Source organism: Eubalaena glacialis, chromosome 5, assembly GCF_028564815.1.
Source record: "Eubalaena glacialis isolate mEubGla1 chromosome 5, mEubGla1.1.hap2.+ XY, whole genome shotgun sequence".
NCBI classification, from domain to species: domain Eukaryota; kingdom Metazoa; phylum Chordata; class Mammalia; order Artiodactyla; family Balaenidae; genus Eubalaena; species Eubalaena glacialis.
The window spans coordinates 105,254,054-105,273,409 of record NC_083720.1 but is presented as its reverse complement, the minus strand read 5'-3'; the positions used below and the strand labels follow the sequence as shown (position 1 = coordinate 105,273,409).

The 19,356-nt window shown below is 39.9% G+C and overlaps 1 protein-coding gene across 1 annotated transcript in view; it reads left to right on the top strand.

Moving 5' to 3' along the window:
* The window catches only part of LOC133092727 (placenta-specific gene 8 protein), a 35,091-nt gene extending 18,555 nt beyond the window's left edge, over positions 1 to 16,536 (top strand). The window contains exons 4-5 of the mRNA XM_061192450.1: positions 2,540 to 2,654; positions 16,240 to 16,536. Coding sequence (XP_061048433.1) covers positions 2,540 to 2,644 — 105 coding nt within the window. The 3' untranslated portion in view covers positions 2,645 to 2,654; positions 16,240 to 16,536. The remainder of the gene's footprint in view (positions 1 to 2,539; positions 2,655 to 16,239) is intronic.
* The last annotated feature ends 2,820 nt before the right edge of the window (positions 16,537 to 19,356 follow it).

Genomic DNA, 19,356 nt, shown 5'->3' with positions numbered 1-19,356 from the left:
ATATCCATACCAAGACTTGTACACAAATGTTCAGAGCAGTTTTGCTTGTAATAGCCAAAAACTAAAAACCACCCAAATGTCCCCCAGCAGGTGAATGGATAAACAAATTGTGACCTATCCATATAATAGAATACTACTCAGCAATAAAAAGGAATGAACTATTGATACCCACAACAACGTAGATGAATCTCAAGATAAATATAATGTTAATAGCCAGGACATGGAAGCAACCTAAGTGTCCATCAACCGATGAATGGATAAAGAAGATGTGGCACATATATACAATAGAATATTACTCAGCCATAAAAGGAAGCAAAATTGAGTTATTTGTAGTGAGATGGATGGACCTAGAGTCTGTCATACAGAGTGAAGTAAGTCAGAAAGAGAAAAATACCGTATGCTAACATATATATATGGAATCTTAAAAAAAAGAAAAGAAATGGTTCTGAAGAACCTAGGGGTAGGACAGGAATAAAGACACAGATGTAGAGAATGGACTTGACACAGGGAGGAGGAAGGGTAAGCTGGGACAAAGTGATAGAGTGGCATGGGCATATATACACTACCAAATGTAAAATAGATAGCTAGTGGGAAGCAGCCGCAGAGCACAGGGAGATCAGCTCGGTGCTTTGTGACCACCTAGAGGGGTGGAATAGGGAGGGTGGGAGAGAGACGGAGGGAAGAGATATGGGGATATATGTATATGTATAGCTGATTCACTTTGTTATAAAGCAGAAACTAACACAACATTGTAAAGCAATTATACTCCAATAAAGATGTTAAAAAAAATTTTTTTTAATATATAATGTTAAGTTGTGGGTAAAAATTTAAGGGTCATTGCTAATAGAAATTAGTTGTGGAATATCTAAAACTACTAAAGGGAACAAAAGGAACCAGGAAAGGTCTATTCAGCCAAAAAAAGAAAAGAAGGAAAAAATACCATTCGATGAATACCAAAAGTAAAATAATTTGGCTATCTCATGGGTGGGAGTGATTTAGATTTCTCAGCTGTGCTAAAATGTCTTTACCTTTTATTATTTCTTTTAGTGTGTTTGTGGTGAGTCTTTGAGAGTCTGACCTCTTACGCGATAGGTGAATAGCTGTCCCACTTATCTCACCCCTCTTCTCTTCTGGGGCCCCAAAGCCCACATTAGGGTCATCTGTTAAACTGCTCTGCAGGCAGTGTTCCAGGCAAGGCCACAGCTGGCAGCTCTGGGCTGGCCCAGCTGCTCAAGCTGGCATCAGTTAACCACTCATCTTTCATTCCCCAGCCGGTTCTTCCTCCTTTCTGAACTGAGGGGTTTTGGTTTGGGGTTTATCTAATACCGTGCCTCTGACTATGTTAGGTTTCATGTTCCTTAGCTCTGTTTTACTTTCTCCATCAATGTAATCCCATCTGCGTTTTTTTTTCCAAAAATTGCTCATGATTTCTGGCTCACTAAATCTCCCCAGCTCTGTTTTCTAGTACAGCTTTCATTTTAGTTAACAAAGCTCTGCAAGCACATAGTTTTTAAAATTAATTTATAAGGTTTGTTAAGGAAAATAGTAGTCCCCAAACTTCTCTCCCCTACTTCCTCTTTCCCAAGGCTGATCTTTGGGTGTTTACCTCCGTATCTCCAAATGGTAGACTTGTATTGCTACTTTTTGATTTTTCAGTTTGGGGCATTTCTCTGGACTTCCTGCTGTGGAAGATGAGAATTTAGTTCTGTTTTCTCCCTCTTCCCCACCATGGACATGCACCCTACCCCTACCCCACTCCTTCCAGTATAGTTATATATAATTTTGGTTAAATCCATATTTAGTATGTATATTATGATAGCTCTGCTTGCTCTTCAGAGTTGAGTTGAATCGTGTAGTGAACTATGATTGCCTTTTCTACTAAACTTTGTTTTTCCTACTATTAATAATGCTTGGCTTTTTCATTAGGAGTTTTTCATTTACTTAAGAGTAGTGCAGTCCCAAACTCTTTCCCAGTTTTCTAAATCTCTTCCCCAAACATTCAATACATCAGACATTCTATCATTTTCATCTCCTTGATGAAATCACTCCCTGACCCGCTACCCTTTGAACTAGATTCTTTTCACTCCTGGTGCTCTGCTTTTGCCCTGAGATCTCCTTGCCATGACTGGAGATTCCATTAACCGCTCCCCCATGTTAGTCTCTGGTTTCTTATACCTTTCTTGGTTTGCTCCTTCATTTTGGTGGCGGCATCCTCTAGTAGCTTCCTGAGAAAGGGAGCGGGTAGAGGAGAAAAGAGATTTTACTTCCTGAAACTCCTTATTTTACCCTCACATTGATAGTTTGATTAGATATCTTCTATTTTCAATATCACAAAGTATAGGAAAACATTTGATGTCATAAAAAGAGACAGGAGCTATATAGAGAAATCAACTAACATTTTTCTGAATGTATCCATCCAAACTCCGAATTCAAAGGATCAATGCCTTCTGCTTCTCTTCAAAATGTCTTGAAAATTCACAAGTCTTAATTCCCAAATAGGTGGATTTTACACTTCTGTTTCTTTTATATTTTCAAACAGGGATCCATTTGTGATGACTATATGGTGACACTTTGCTGTCCTCTGTGTTCTCTATGCCAAATCAAGAGAGACATCAACAGAAGGAGAGCCATGCGTACTTTCTAAAAAAACAATGGTAAGTCCTAAAATCTGTGAATGTTGAGAAATATAATCAAGGGTTTTGTAAACTAAGCATTATTTTGAATAATAATTCAATAATAACAATTATTTAAGTCTCTCAAATGTTATCTTAATATAAAGATTGACTTTGATATCTTCAAATGAAGAAAGCTTGTTTGGGCTGCCATAACTAAATAACATAGCTTAAACAGGTTAAACAACAGGAATTTATTTCTCATAGTTCTGAATGCTGGGAAGTCCAAGATCAGGTATGAGCCAGTTCAGTTCCTTGGTGAGGATGCTCTTCCTAGCTTGCAGTTGGCCACCTTTTTGCTGTGTCCTCAAATATTGGAGAGAGAGAGAGAGTTTTGGCCTTTCTTCTTATGAGGACAGTATTCCCATCATGGGGCCCTCACCTTCATGATCTCATCTAAACCTAATTACTTCCCAAAGGCTTCACCTCTTAATACCATCACACTGGGGGTTAGGGTTTCAACATATGAGTTTTGTGGCCGGGGGGACACAAACATTCAGTTCACAAAAATAACTGTATATTTTGAAACTATATTTTAGCAAATAAAGGGATGGTGACTTCTCTAGACTTCTCAGAATTCTGATGGTCTATTAATGAAGCACCACTTGCAAAATACAAGAGTGTGGTGAGATACAAAAGAAGTGGAAAGCACTTTCCCTGCTAATACAAACAAATTGATGAAAGAAACTGGTAAATAATTATAAAGTAGTAGAGCAAATGAAAATTACGTTATGTAATATTTGGATTAATTGTGGCATAATGCATCTATCAATAATGAGGTGAGGTTAAACAGGAAAGAGAAGGTGAACTTTGAAAGAGGTGGAATGGAATACAGAATATTTGGAAATGTTCTGTAGAATGTCATCATCTGAAATTCAATCAAGTCATTTCCAACTCATTTTTCCAAGATTCTCAGAATTAGCTATTGAGGATAGAGTAAAGTAGAAATCAACATGATTTTGTCAGTCTTCTATAGAATGTGTCTTGAGTATGGGAAGAAAACATTAATTTTCCCATTCTTTGCAAAAATCCCACTTCCTTTCTCAAGTGAATGAGAACTCTGTATAAGTTAACAAACATAACTCTTGGAAGATATGTTTTCAAATATTCATGCATTTAGCAAATAATGTCTCAAGTACCTAGTACCATGCAGGACACTGTTAGGGACTATGGTGAATGAAGGGAAATAAGCTGGTCCTCTTCCCCTTAGAGACTTTATACTCAAAAAGAAGGCATTAGAAAAGCCCTCAAATAAAATGCAAACTTTGACTAATGCCTTTAGATGAAGTGCTATTTTATTCTCAGAGGAAGGAAAGATGATATCCTGTGAGAAGTGTAAATGAAAGTTTCTTGAAAGAAGTGGTTTTAATTCTAAAGAGGAAGTGAGCATCAGGGTCACAAGAGGAAATAGATGGCACTCAAACTGTGATAATACAAGGATTTAATGAAGACCATTTACACAGGTGTGGGTGGGAGGTACAGGGAAATGACAGAGGATTGTGCAACAACAGCTGAACTGTTACCATCCCTAGGCCTCGGGAGGAGGGGAGGGAGCAGTTACCTGCATCCCAAAGGAGAAAGCTGTGTGACGGCTGCCCTGAGAGGACCTGAGCAGCCTGGGGCAACCCCTCAGGAAGGAAACAAGGGGAGAACTACCCTGACCTCATTTTCTGATGTCCTTCTGGGCTTCCCATTGGTTGAACCCACCAGGAAGACAGACAGAAGGACAGTATTGCTGGGATCCACAGGTCAGCCTCCCAGAACACAGGGCAGGGCAGACAATGGTAGAAATGGATTGGATGGGGCAAACGGAAGATTTCTGACGCAAGATGAATAGAAATGGGTGTTGCTTCTCATCAGCAACATTAGTGAGACTATAGAGGCAAAAAAAGGAAAAAACATCTTTATGAGCTTAGGTTCAACTTGGCAGGAACATATGGTATAAGTAAGAAAATAATGAGAAATGAAAGATTTTAAAAACTGATTTGGGGCCTTGGCATGCAATGTAGTGAATACTGGGCTAATGATTTGGCCTTTTATTTGGTAAGCACTAGGGAGTTATTGCAGGCTATGAAGGAGTAACATATGCAGACTTATACTTTAGAAAAATTAACCTGGTAATGGCATGTGGCACAGACTGGAGAGGATGAGGTCAGAAGCAAAGATTTGGCCTTACACTATTTCAACACTGTTTATCTAAATAAACACATGAGACAGTTTGGATAAAATATCTACCCACACATATATAATAATAAATCCTGGCATTTGAGCTTTTTTTTAACCTCAAGGAAATTATCTCACTGATATTTTGAGCTGGTTTGACATAAAATATCTTGGTGGTCCCGACTCCTGCTCATCAACTTGGACCCTACATTATTCATTGACAATAAAACTTTAGATATACAAATATCTGAAATGGGAGAATAAAGAGATAAAGATAAAAGAATAATGTGATTTAGGTTAAAAACAGATTGAGACAAAGAGATACAAGAACGAACTGAAAAAGCTCCCAGTAGCCAAAACTGGAACAATTTGAGCAACAAAATAAGGTAGTATTGGATTATAACCCAAAGCATAAAATAAATATCTGAGTATCAGTCCATACTGATATGTATGTAATGGCAATATTATTCATTACTGTGACCAACCTATATGTAAGAACAAGTTTTCTTCAAAAATACACTAATGCAGGGACTTCCCTGGTGGTTCAGTGATTAGGACTCTGCGCTTCCAATGCAGGGGGCGCAGGTTCGATCGCTGGTTGGGGAACTAAGATCCCACATGCCGTGCAGCGCTAAACAAAAAAACAGATCAGTGCAGGAGACCTTCAAGATGGAGGGGGAGTAAGATGTGGAGATCACCTTCCTCCCCACAAATACATCAAAAATACATCTACATGTGGAACAACTCCTGCAGAACACCTACTGAACGGTGGCAGAAGACCTCAGACTCCCCAAAAGGCAAGAAACTCCCCACGTACCTGAGTAGGGCAAAAGAAAAAAGAAAAAACAGAGACAAAAGAATAGGGACGGGGGGCTTCCCAGGTGGCACAGTGGTTGAGAGTCTGCCTGCCAATGCAGGGGACATGGGTTCGAGCCCTGGTCTGGGAAGATCCCACATGCCACGGAGCAACTAGGCCCGTGAGCCACAATTACTGAGCCTGTGCGTCTGGAGCTTGTGCTCCACAACAAGAGAGGCCGCGATAGTGAGAGGCCGGCGCACCGCAATGAAGAGTGGCCCCCACTTGCCGTAACTAGAGAAAGCCCTCGCACAGAAACAAAGAGCCAACACAGCCATAAATAAATAAATAAATAAATAAATAAATAAATGGATCATCACATTTAAAAAAAAAAAAAAAGAATAGGGACGGGACCTGCACCTCTGGGAGGGAGCTGTGAAGGAGGAAAAGTTTCCACACACTAGGAAGCCCCTTCACTGGTGGAGATGGGGTGGGTGCGGTAGTTGGGGGGGAAGCTTCAGAGCCACAGAGGAGAGCACAGCCACAGGGGTGCGGAGGGCAAAGCGGAGAGATTCCCGCACAGAGGATCGGTGCCGACTAGCACTCACCAGCCCGAGAGGCTTGTCTGCTCACCCGCCGGGGCGGGTGGGGGCTGGGAGCTGAGGCTCGGGCTTCAGAGGTCGGATCGCAGGGAGAGGACTGGGGTTGGCGGCATGAACACAGCCTGAAGGGGGCTAGTGCACCACAGCTAGCTGGGAAGGAGTCCGGGAAAATGTCTGCCAGAGAGGCAAGAGACCTTTGTTTTGGGGTGCACGAGGAGAGGGGATTCCTTCCCTGTCTGCCCCACAGAAGGCAGAGCACCGCCTAAACGAGCTCCAGAGATGGGCATGAGCCACGGCTATCAGCTCAGACCACAGAACGGGCCTGAACTGCTAACACTGCTGCCGCTGCCACCAAGAATCCTGTGTGCCAGCACAGGTCACTATCCACACCCTCCCTGGGAGCTTGTGCAGCCCGCCACTACCAGGGTCCCGTGATCCAGGGACAACTTCCCCGGGAGAATACACAGTGCGCCTCAGGCTGTTGCAACGTCACGCTGGCCTCTGCCGCCTCAGGCTCACCCCACATCCCAATTATGACTACCGTACCCCTCCCTCCCCCTGGCCTTAGAGAGCAAGAGAGCCCTAATCAGCCGCTGCTTTAACCCCCAGCTCTCTGGACAGGGAACAGACTCCTGAGGGTGGCCTACTCACAGAGTTGGGGCCAAAACCAAAGCTGAACCCCAGAAGCTGTGTGAAAGAATAAGAGAAAGGGAGATTTCTCTGTGCAGCCTCAGGAGAAGCAGATTAAATCCCCACAATCAACCTGATAAACCCTGCATCTGAAGAATACCTAAATGGGCAACGAATGTTCCCAAAATTGAGGCGGTGGCCTTTGGGAGCAACTGTACACTTGGGGTTTGCTTTCTGCATCTAATTTGTTTCTGGTTTTATATTTATCTTAGTTTAGTATTTAGTGCTTATTATCATTGCTGGATTTGTTTATTGGGGTTTGGTTGTTCTCTTCCTTTTTTTTTTAATATATATATATATTTTTTTCCCTTTTCTCTTTTTTGTGAATGTGTATGTGTATGCCTCTTTGTGTGATTTTGTCTGTATAGGTTTGCTTTTACCATTTGTCCTAGGGTTCTGTCTGTTCGTTTTTTGTTTTTGTTTCTTTCTCTCTTCCTTTTCTTCTAAGCTGTATGGCTGTCAGGGTCTTGGTGCTCTGGCCAGTCTCGGGCCTGAGCCTCCAAGGTGGGAGGGCCAAGTCCAGGACATTGGACCACCAGAAACCTCCCGGCCCCACATAATATCAATTGGTGAGAGCTTTCCCAGAGATCTTCATCTCAACACTAACGCACAGCTCCACCCAATGGCCAGCAAGCTCCAGTGCTGAACACACCATGCCAAACAACTAGCAAGATGGGAACACAACCCTACCCATCAACAGAGAGGCTGGCTAAAGTCATACTAATTTCACAGACACTCCAAAACACACCACCAGACGTGGCCCTGCCTGCCAAAAGGACAAGATACAGCCCCACCTTATTTTTGATAAAGGAGGCAAGAATATACAATGGAGAAAAGACAGCCTCTTCAATAAGTGGTTCTGGGAAAACTGGATAGCTACATGTAAAAGAATGAAATTAGAACACTCCCTAACACCGTATACAAAAATAAACTCAAAATGGATTAAAGACCTAAATGTAAGGCCAGACACTATTAAACTCTTAGAGAAAAACATAGGCAGAACACTCTATGACATAAATCACAGCAAGATCCTTTTTGACCCACCTGCTAGAGAAATGGAAATAAAAACAAAAATAAACAAATGGGACCTAATGAAACTTAAAAGCTTTTGCACAGCAAAGGAAACCATAAACAAGACGGAAAGACAGCACTCAGAATGGGAGAAAATATTTGCAAACGAAGCAACTGACAAAGGATTAACCTCCAAAATATACAAGCCGCTCATGCAGCTCAATATCAAAAAAACAAATAACCCAATCCAAAAATGGGCAGAAGACTTAAATAGACATTTCTCCAAAGAAAATATACAGATTGCCAACAAACACATGGAAGGATGCTCAATATCACTAATCATTAGAGAAATGCAAATCAAAACCACAGTGAGGTATCACCTTACACTGGTCAGAATGGCCATCATCAAAAAATCTACAAACAATAAATGCAGGAGAGGGTGTGGAGAAATGGGAACCTTCTTGTACTGCTGGTGGGAATGTAAATTGATACAGCCACCATGGAGAACAGTATGGAGGTTCCTCAGAAAACTAAAAATAGAACTACCATAAGACCCAGCAATCTCACTACTGGACATATACCCTGAGAAAACCATAATTCAAAAAGAGGCATGGGGCTTCCCTGGTGGCGCAGTGGTTACGAATCCGCCTGCCAATGCAGGAGACACGGGTTTGAGCCTTGGTCCGGGAAGATCCCACATGCCTCAGAACAACAAAGCCCATGAGCCACAACTACTGAAGCCTGTGTGCCTAGAGCCCATGCTCCACAACAAGAGGAGCCACCGCAGTGAGAAGCCTGCGCACCGCAATGAAGAGTAACCCCCGCTCGCCACACCTAGTGAGAGCCCACGCACAGCAGCGAAGACCCAACACAGCCTATAAATTAATTAATTAGTTAACTAATTAATTAATTAATTTTTTAAAAAAAGAGTCATGTACCACAGTGTTCACTGCAGCACTATTTATAATAGCCAGGACATGGAAGCAACCTAAACGTCCATCAACAGACGAATGGATAAAGAAGATGTGGCACAAGTATACAATGGAATATTACTTGGCCATAAAAAGAAACGAACTTGAGTTATTTGTAGTGAGATGGATGGACCTCGAGTCTGTCATGCAGAGTGAAGTAAGTAAGAAAGAGAAAAACAAATACAATATGCTAACACATATATATGGAATCTAAAAATTAAAAAGGTTCTGATGAACCTAGGTACAGGACAGGAATAAAGATTCAGATGTAGAGAATGGACTTGAGGACACAGGGAGGGGGAAGGGTAAGCTGGGACGAAATGAGAGAGTAGCACTGACATATATACACTACCAAATGTGAAATAGATAGCTAGTGGGAAGCAGCTGCATAACACAGGGAGATCAGCTCGGTGCTTTGTGACCACCTAGAGGGGTGGGATAGGGAGGGTGGAAGGGAGATGCAAGAGGGAGGGGAGGAGGAGGAACCAAGATGGCAGAGTAGAAGGACGTGCTCTCACTCTCTCTTGCGAGAACACCAGAATCACAACTAGCTGCTGGACAATCATCGACAGGAAGACACTGGAACTCACCAAAAAAGATACCCCACATCCAAAGACAAAGGAGAAGCCACAATGAGACGGTAGGAGGGGCGCAATCACAGTAAAATCAAATCCCATTACTGGTGGGTGGGTGACTCACAGACTGGCGAACACTCATACCACAGAAGTCCACCCACTGGAGTGAAGGTTCTGAGACCCACATCAGGCTTCCCAACCTGGGGGTCTGGCAACGGGAAGAGGAATTCATAGAGAATCAGACTTTGAAGCCTAGTGGGAATTGATTGCAGGACTTCGACAGGACTGGGGGAAACAGAGACCCCACTCTTGGAGGGCGCACACAAAATAGTGTGTGCATCGGGACCCAGGGGAAGGAGCAGTGACCCTCGGGGACACTGAACCAGACCTACCTGCTAGTGTTGGAAGGTCTCCTGCAGGGGTGGGGGGGGGGCGGTGACTCTGTTTCACCGTGAGGACAAGGACACTGGCAGCAGAAGTTCTGGGAATACTCCTTGGCGTGAGCCCTCCCAGAGTCTGTTATTAGCCCCACCAAAGAGCCCAGGTAGGCTCCAGTGTTGGGTTGCCTCAGGCAAAACAACCAACAGGGAGGGAACCCAGCCCCACCCATCAACTGTCAAGTGGATTAAAGTTTTACTGAGCTCTGACCACCACAGCAACAGTCAGCTCTACCCACCACCAGAGCCTCCCATCAAGCCTCTTAGATAGCCTCAACCACCAGAGGGCAGACAGCAGCAGAAGCAAGAAAATCTATAATCCTGCAGCCTGTGGAAAAAAACCACATTCACAGAAAGATAGACAAGATGAAAAGGCAGAGGGCTATATACCAGATGAAGGAACAAGATAAAACCCCAGAAAAACAACTAAATGAAGTGGAGATAGGCAACCTTCCAGAAAAAGAATTCAGAATAATGATAGTGAAGATGCTCCAGGACCTCGGAATAAGAATGGAGGCAAAGATCGAGAAGATGCAAGAAATGTTTAACAAAGACCTAGAAGAATTAAAGAACAAACAAACAGAGATGAACAATACAATAACTGAAATGAAAACTACACTAGAAGGAATCAATAGCAGAATAACTGAGGCAGAAGAACGGATAAGTGACCTGGAAGACAGAATGGTGGAATTCACTGCTGCAGAACAGACTAAAGAAAAAAGAATGAAAAGAAATGAAGACAGCCTAAGAGACCTCTAGGACAACATTAAACGCAACAACATTCGCATTATAGGGGTCCCAGAAGGAGAAGAGAGAGAGGAAGGACCAGAGAAAATATTTGAAGAGATTATAGTCGAAAATTTCTGTAACATGGGAAAGGAAATAGCCACCCAAGTCCAGGAAGCGCAGCGAGTCCCATACAGGATAAACCCAAGGAGAAACACACCAAGACACATAGTAATCAAAGTGGCAAAAATTAAAGGCAAAGAAAAATTATTGAAAGCAGCAAGGGAAAAACGACAAATAACATACAAGGGAACTCCCATAATGTTAACAGCTGATTTCTCAGCAGAAACTCTACAAGCCAGAAGGGAGTGGCATGATATACTTAAAGTTATGAAAGGGAAGAACCTACAACCAAGATTACTCTACCCGGCAAGGATCTCATTCAGATTTGATGGAGAAATCAAAAGCTTTACAGACAAGCAAAAGCTAAGAGAATTCAGCACCACCAAACCAGCTCTACAACAAATGCTAAAGGAACTTCTCTAAGTGGGAAACACAAGAGAAGAAAACGACCTACAAAAACAAACCCAAAACGATTAAGAAAATGGTCATAGGAACATACATATCGATAATTACCTTAAACGTGAATGGATTAAATGCTCCAACTAAAAGACACAGGCTTGCTGAATGAATACAAAAACAAGACCCATATATATGCTGTCTACAAGAGACGCACTTCAGACCTAGGGACACATACAAACTGAAAGTGAGGGGATGGAAAAAGATATTCCATGCAAATGGAAATCAAAAGAAAGCTGGAGTAGCTATACTCATATCACATAAAATAGGCTTTAAAATAAAGAATGTTACAAGAGACAAGGAAGGACACTACATAATGATCAAGGGATCAATCCAAGAAGAAGATATAACAATTATAAATCTATATGCACCCAACATAGGAGCACCTCAATACATAAGGCAACTGCTAACAGCTGTAAAAGGGGAAATCGACAGTAACACAAAAATAGTGGGGGACTTTAACACCTCACTTACACCAATGGACAGATCATCCAAAATGAAAATAAATAAGGAAACAGAAGCTTTAAATGACACAATAGACCAGATAGATTTAATTGATATTTATAGAACATTCCATCCAGAAACAGCAGATTACACTTTCTTCTCAAGTGCGCACAGAACATTCTCCAGGATAGATCACATCTTGGGTCACATATCAAGCCTCAGTGAATTTAAGAAAATTGAAATCATATCAAGCATCTTTTCTGACCACAACGCTATGAGATTAGAAATGAATTACAGGGGAAAAAACACAAACACATGGAGGCTAAACAATACGTTACTAAATAACCAAGAGATCACTGAAGAAATTAAAGAGGAATCAAAAAAAACCTAGAGACAAATGACAATGAAAACACGACGATCCAAAACCTATGGGATGCAGCAAAAGCAGTTCTAAGAGGGAAGTTTATAGCTATACAAGCCTACCTCAAGAAACAAGAAAAATCTCAAGTAAACAATCTAACCTTACACCTAAAGGAACTAGAGAAAGAAGAACAAACAAAACCCAAAGTTAGCAGAAGGAAAGAAATCATAAAGATCAGGGCGGAAATAAATGAAATAGAAACAAAGAAAACAATAGCAAAGATCAATAAAACTAAAAGCTGGTTCTTTGAGAAGATAAACAAAATTGATAAGCCATTAGCCAGACTCATCAAGAAAAAGAGGGAGAGGACTCAAATCAATAAAATTAGAAATGAAAAAGGAGAAGTTACAACAGACACCGCAGAAATACAAAGCATCCTAAGAGACTACTACAAGCAACTCTATGCCAATAAAATGGACAACCTGGAAGAAATGGACAAATTCTTAGAAAGGTATAACCTTCCAAGAGTGAACCAGGAAGAAATAGAAAATATGAACAGACCAATCACAAGTAATGAAATTGAAACTGTGATTAAAAACCTTCCAACAAACAAAAGTCCAGGATCAGATGGCTTCACAGGTGAATTCTATCAAACACTGAGAGAAGAGCTAACACCCATCCTTCTCAAACTCTTCCAAAAAATTTCAGAGGAAGGAACACTCCCAAACTCATTCTATGAGGCCACCATCACCCTGATACCAAAACCAGACAAAGATACTACAAAAAAAGAAAATTACAGACCAATATCACTGATGAATATAGATGCAAAAATCCTCAACAAAATGCTAGCAAACAGAATCCAACAACACATTAAAAGGATCATACACCACGATCAAGTGGGATTTATCCCAGGGATGCAAGGATTCTTCAATATACTCAAATCAATCAATGTGATACACCATATTAACAAACTGAAGAATAAAAACCACATGATCATCTCAATAGATGTAGAAAAAGCTTTTGACAAAATTCAACACCGATTTATGATAAAAGCTCCCCAGAAAGTGGGCATAGAGGGAACCTACCTCAACATAATAAAGGCCATATATGACAAACCCACAGAAAACATCATTCTCAATGGTGAAAAACTGGAAACATTTCCTCTAAGATCAGGAACGAGACAAGGATGTCCACTCTCACCACGATTTTTCAACATAGTTTTGGAAGTCCTAGCCACGGCAATCAGAGAAGAAAAAGAAATAAAAGGAATACAAATTGGAAAAGAAGAAGTAAAACTGTCACTGTTTGCAGATGACATGATATTATACATAGAGAATCCTAAAGATGCCACCAGAAAACTACTAGAGCTAATCAATGAATCTGGTAAAATTGCAGGATACAAAATTAATGCACAGAAATCTCTTGCATTCCTATACACTAATGATGAAAAATCTGAAAGAGAAATTAAGGAAACACTCCCATTTACCACTGCAACAAAAAGAATAAAATACCTAGGAATACACCTACCTAAGGAGACAAAAGACCTGTATGCAGAAAACTATAAGACACTGATGAAATAAATTAAAGATGATACCAACAGATGGAGAGATATACCATGTTCTTGGATTGGAAGAATCAACATTGTGGAAATGACTATACAACCCAAAGCAATCTACAGATTCAATGCAATCCCTATCAAATCACCAATGGCAATTTTTTATGGAACTAGAACAAATCATCTTAAAATTTGTATGGAGACACAAAAGACCCCGAATAGCCAAAGCAGTCTTGAGGGAAAAAAACGGAGCTGGAGGAATCAGACTCCCTGACTTCAGACTATACTACAAAGCTACAGTAATCAAGACAATATGGTACTGGCACAAAAACAGAAACATAGGTCAATGGAACAAGATAGAAAGCCCAGAGATAAACCCACGCACCTATGGTCAACTAATCTATGACAAAGGAGGCAAAGATATACAATGGAGAAAAGACAGTCTCTTCAATAAGTGGTGCTGGGAAAACTGGGCAGCTACATGTAAAAGAATGAAATTAGAACACTCCCTAACACCATACACAAAAATAAACTCAAAATGGATTTGAGACCTAAATGTAAGACCGGACAGTATAAAACTCTTAGAGGAAAACATAGGAAGAACACTCTTCGACATAAATCACAGCAAGATCTTTTTTGATCCACCTCCTAGAGTAATGGAAATAAAAACAAAAATAAACAAATGGGACCTAATGAAACTTAAAAGCTTTTGCACAGCAAAGGAAACCATAAACAAGACGAAAAGACAACCCTCAGAATGGGAGAAAATATTTGCAAACGAATCAACGGACAAAGGATTAATCTCCAAAATATATAAACAGCTCATGCAGCTCAATATTTAAAAAAGAAACAACCCAATCCAAAAATGGGCAGAAGACCTAAACAGACATTTCTCCAAAGAAGACATACAGATGGCCAAGAAGCACATGAAAAGATGCTCAACATCACTAATTATTAGAGAAATGCAAATCAAAACTACAATGAGGTATCACCTCACACCAGTTAGAATGGGCATCATCAGAAAATGTACAAACAATAAATGCTGGAGAGGGTGTGGAGAAAAGGGAACCCTCTTGCACTGTTGGTGGGAATGTAAATTGATACAGCCACTATGGAGAACAGTATGGAGGTTCCTTAAAAAACTAAAAATAGATTTACCATATGATCCAGCAATCCCACTACTGGATGTATACCCAGAGAAAACCATAATTCAAAAAGACACATGCACCCCAATGTTCATTGCAGCACTCTTTACAATAGCCAGGTCATGGAAGCAACCTAAATGCCCATCGACAGACGAATGGATAAAGAAGATGTGGTACATATATACAATGGAATATTACTCAGCCATAAAAAGGAACGAAATTGAGTCATTTGTAGAGACGTGGATGGATCTAGAGACTGTCATACAGAGTGAAGGAAGTCAGAAAGAGAAAAACAAATATCGTGTATTAACGCATGTATGTGGAACCTAGAAAAATGGTACAGATGAGCCGGTTTGCAGGGCAGAAGTTGAGACACAGATGTAGAGAACAGACATATGGACACCAAGGGGGGAAAACTGTGGTGGGGTGGGGATGGTGGTGTGCTGAATTGGGCGATTGGGATTGACATGTATACACTGATGTGTATAAAATTGATGACTAATAAGAACCTGCAGTATAAAAAAACAAACAAACAAAACAACTAATACTAAACTTTTATTGGGTTATTTGTATGGAAATATGTTCATATAAATGTTTCAGACATTAAAGAAAAAGAGGGAGGGGATATGGGGATATATGTATACATATAACTGATTTACTTTGTTATACAGCAGAAACTAACACAACATTGTAAAGCAATTATACTCCAATAAAAATGTTAAAAACAAACAAGGAAGGGAGAATAGACAAATCTCCCAGAAATACAGAATTTTAAATAATTTATGTAGGTACACCTCCCCCAAGGAGATAGAGCATAATTCCCCACCACTTAAGTGTGGGTTTGCATAGCGACTTTCTTTCAAAATGTATAGTATGAAAAGGAGGGCAAAAACTAACTCCACAGTGGAAAAACCTGACAAAACTACCTCAGCCAGTTAACGTCAAAGTTAACATCATCAGTGGTGTCCTGTTTGTAGCATGTACCCCTAAAATGATGTGATGAGATTGGCACTTTACCTCTAGGGTTTTCCTCTCATAACCCCACAACTCCAATCTAACCATGAGAAAAACATTAGACAAACAAAAATTGAGGCCCATTGTACAAAATACAAAAATTGAGGCAGATTCTCCTCAAAACTGTCAAGATCATCAAAAACAAGGAATGTTTGAGAAACTATTGCAGTTTAGAGGAGCCTAAGGAAACACGATGACTAAAGGTAATACACCATCTAGATGGGATCCTGGAACAGCAAAGGAACATTAGGTAAAAACTGAGGAATCTAAATAAAGGATAGGCTTTGATTAATAATCTATCAACATTGGTTCGTGGTCACAAACCTACCACAGTAAGATGTTAACCAATAAGGGAACTGGTGCAAGGTATATGGGAACTCTCTGTACTATCTTTGCAACTTATCTGTAAATCTAAAATCATTCTAAAATTAAACCTTTATTAAAAATAAAAAAGTAGATTGAGAAAATTTAACCCTGTTTTTTGTCTGTCCCTTATAGGTGAAGAGCTCTTTTTTTTCTTTCCTTTCTTCTGTGGTCTCTCTCCTGACCTCGTGAAGAGCTCTTACTGAAGCAACTAAAATCAGCTCCACACCTCTTCAGCTTGAGTGCTTCTCCACTTTTTGCAACTGAAATATGATTGGTATGTTTAATCACAATCAATGGGGTAAAAAAAATTGAACTTTGATTTATTTTAAAGGAATGTTGTCCCTTAGTTTTGCTAAATGGTCCAGCTTAGTTTCTCCTTGCTATTAAATTTTCTGGCTTATAAATTTTGTATTACATTTAAAATATAAACCAAATAAAAGATTTTACTAACATGATTCTTTATGCTTCTTTGCTCTCAATAAAATGTCCTTACGTCATTAGTCAATTTCAAGGGTCAATCTCATAATTTGGTTCTCGTAGTTTGGTTTCCTAACAGGAGATTTCGGTCCACAGCTACTCAGCTCTCTTTCCTCTAAGAAGTTTAAGAGATAGAGAAAACGGCTACAGACAACTAATCTAAGACACTTATGGTACATTTAGCCAACATTTTTGCTCCTTTTCACATTATCTATAAGCATTATCAATGCTGACAAAGCAACAATGCACTATGCTCTGCTTCCCAACTGCATACCTGATGGTTTCATTGTTGTGTTATTGATTTTCTTTCTCTTTTGGATATGAAGTATCAGAGCAAGTAACAAAAATTCAATTATCAATTCAATATGATTCAATTTTGGTTAAATATTGATGGATAAATGTGTGAAGAAACTATTTTTTTCACATTTCTCATCCTGTTTGATCCTCTGCAACATTGTACCCTGATGAAAATCTCACTTCCTAATTTCCTTTCGTTCTCCTCCTACACTTCTGAGTCCATTTCATTTGTTGGAGTGGGGGATTGGGGGAGGCAAAACTATCTACTATAAGTAGATATTTCACTATAAGTATGCTGTGAAATGTCAGTGAGATAAAATGTAAAAGCACCTGGAACTTAAGAGGCATTCAACAAACTTGAGTGTTTTGCCCTTCTTTACTTGCCTTATAGATGTAGGTGCTTTCCAAGGTTCTTTCCTGGGTCCACTCCTTTTACAACTCATGTTCTTCTTAGAGTCCTCTACTCCCGTGTCTTCAGACGCCTCCTATACACCAAGGAGGACTGTATTCCTAGTTTCTTCCTTACTATTGATCTTCAGAATGTCTCTTCAGCTGCCTACTAAACAAGTCCATCTGGATGTGCCCTACCCCTTCTCTACACAACAGGTCAAAAGATATTACCACTCAGTTGTTTAAGGTGAGGGAGAAATCTAGAAATCAGTGAAACCTGAACTGTCTCAGCATACCATTCTCCCTTCTCCTCACATCTAATCCGACACCAACTTCTGTCATTTAAACTCCACTTAATACCCCCAGTGGATGATCTATTTTGTTTGTTGCCGTATCTGTGGTGCCTAGAACAATGCCTGACACCTAGTAGATACATACTGAAATCATTTATTGAATGAATTAATCTGTCCTCTCTTCTTTGTCTGTACTGCCATGGATGTAGTCCAAGCCCTAATTATGTCTTTGGAGACTCACATTCGTAGCTCCTGAACAAGTTTCTCTGCCTCTAGTAACCCCAGCTCCCATTGCCTTCTCTCCAATCCATCCTATACACAGCTTGCCATGAGTAAACTGATAAACATCCTAAAAAAATTTCCCTGGTGCTTCACAATATAACCTCAATCTAACTCGTTAGCCTATTCTCCCACTATTTTTTCACTCTACAAATTCCCTATTTTCCCTACTTTCAACACACATACTTTTTTCAAATTTCAAATTCCAGCTTTTCATTGTTATATATATAGGAAAGAAACTGACTTTTGTATATTAACCTTGTATCCAGCAACTTTGCTATAACTGCTTATTAGTTGCTGGAAATTTTTTTTTTTTGATTCCTTGGGATTTTCTACATAATCATGTCAACTTTGAATATAGCTTTATTTCTTCCTTCCCAGTCTGTATTTAAAGTTTAATTTCCTTTTCTGGAGTTATTGCATTACCTAGGACTTCCAGTACAAAGTTTAATAGGAGTGGTGAGGGAATTCCCAGTGTTTAGGACTCCGCACTTTCACTGCCAAGGGTGTGGGTCAGGGAATTAAGATCCGGAAAGCCATGAGGCATGGCCAAAAAAAAAAGTGTGGTGAGAGCAAACAACTTCACCTTGTTCCTGATCTTAGGGGGAAAGAATCTAGCAATCTAGTTTCTCACCATTATAATGTTAGCTATAGGTTTTTTGTACATGTTCCTTATTAAATTGAGGAAGTTCCCCCTGTATTCCTAGTTTGCTGAAAGTTTTTATCATGAGTAGGTGTTGGATTTTGTAAAATGCTTTTTCTGTACCTATTGATGTGATCAAATGATTTTTCTTCTTTAGCTTGTAGATGTGATGGATTACATTAACTGATTTTTAAATGTTGAGCCAATTTACACACCTGGAATAAATCCCACTTGGTCATGGTGTATAATTCTTTTCCTGTACTGCTGGATTTGATTCGCTAATATTTTGTTAAGAATTTTTGCATCTATGTTCATGATAGATATGGGACTGCTGTTTTCCTTTCTTGTAATGTCTTTATCTGCTTCTGGTGGAAGGGTGATGCTTGCCTCATAGAATGGATTAAGAAGTGTTCTCTGCTTCTATTTTCTGAAAGAGATTATAGAGACTTGGTGTGATTTCTTCCTTATATGTTTGATAGAATTCACCAGTAAACCCATCTGGGCCTGGTGCTTTCTGTCATGGAAGGTTATTAATTATTGATTAAAATTTTTTAATAGATATGGGCCTATTTAGATTATTTCTTCTTGTGAGACTTTTAGTAGATTATGTCTCTCAAAGAAATTGGTCCATTTCATCTAGGTTATCAAATCTGTCAGCACAGAGTTGTTCATATTATTCCTTAATTATCCTTCTATTCTTCATAGGATCTGTAGTGATGGCCCCCTTCATTCCTGATATTAGTAATTGTCTTCTCTTTTTATCTTAGTCTGGCTAGAGTTACCAATTCTATTGATCTTGTCAAGGAACCAGACTTTGGTTTCATTGATTTTCTTAATCAGCTTCTTGTTTTCAAGTTTCACTGATTTACA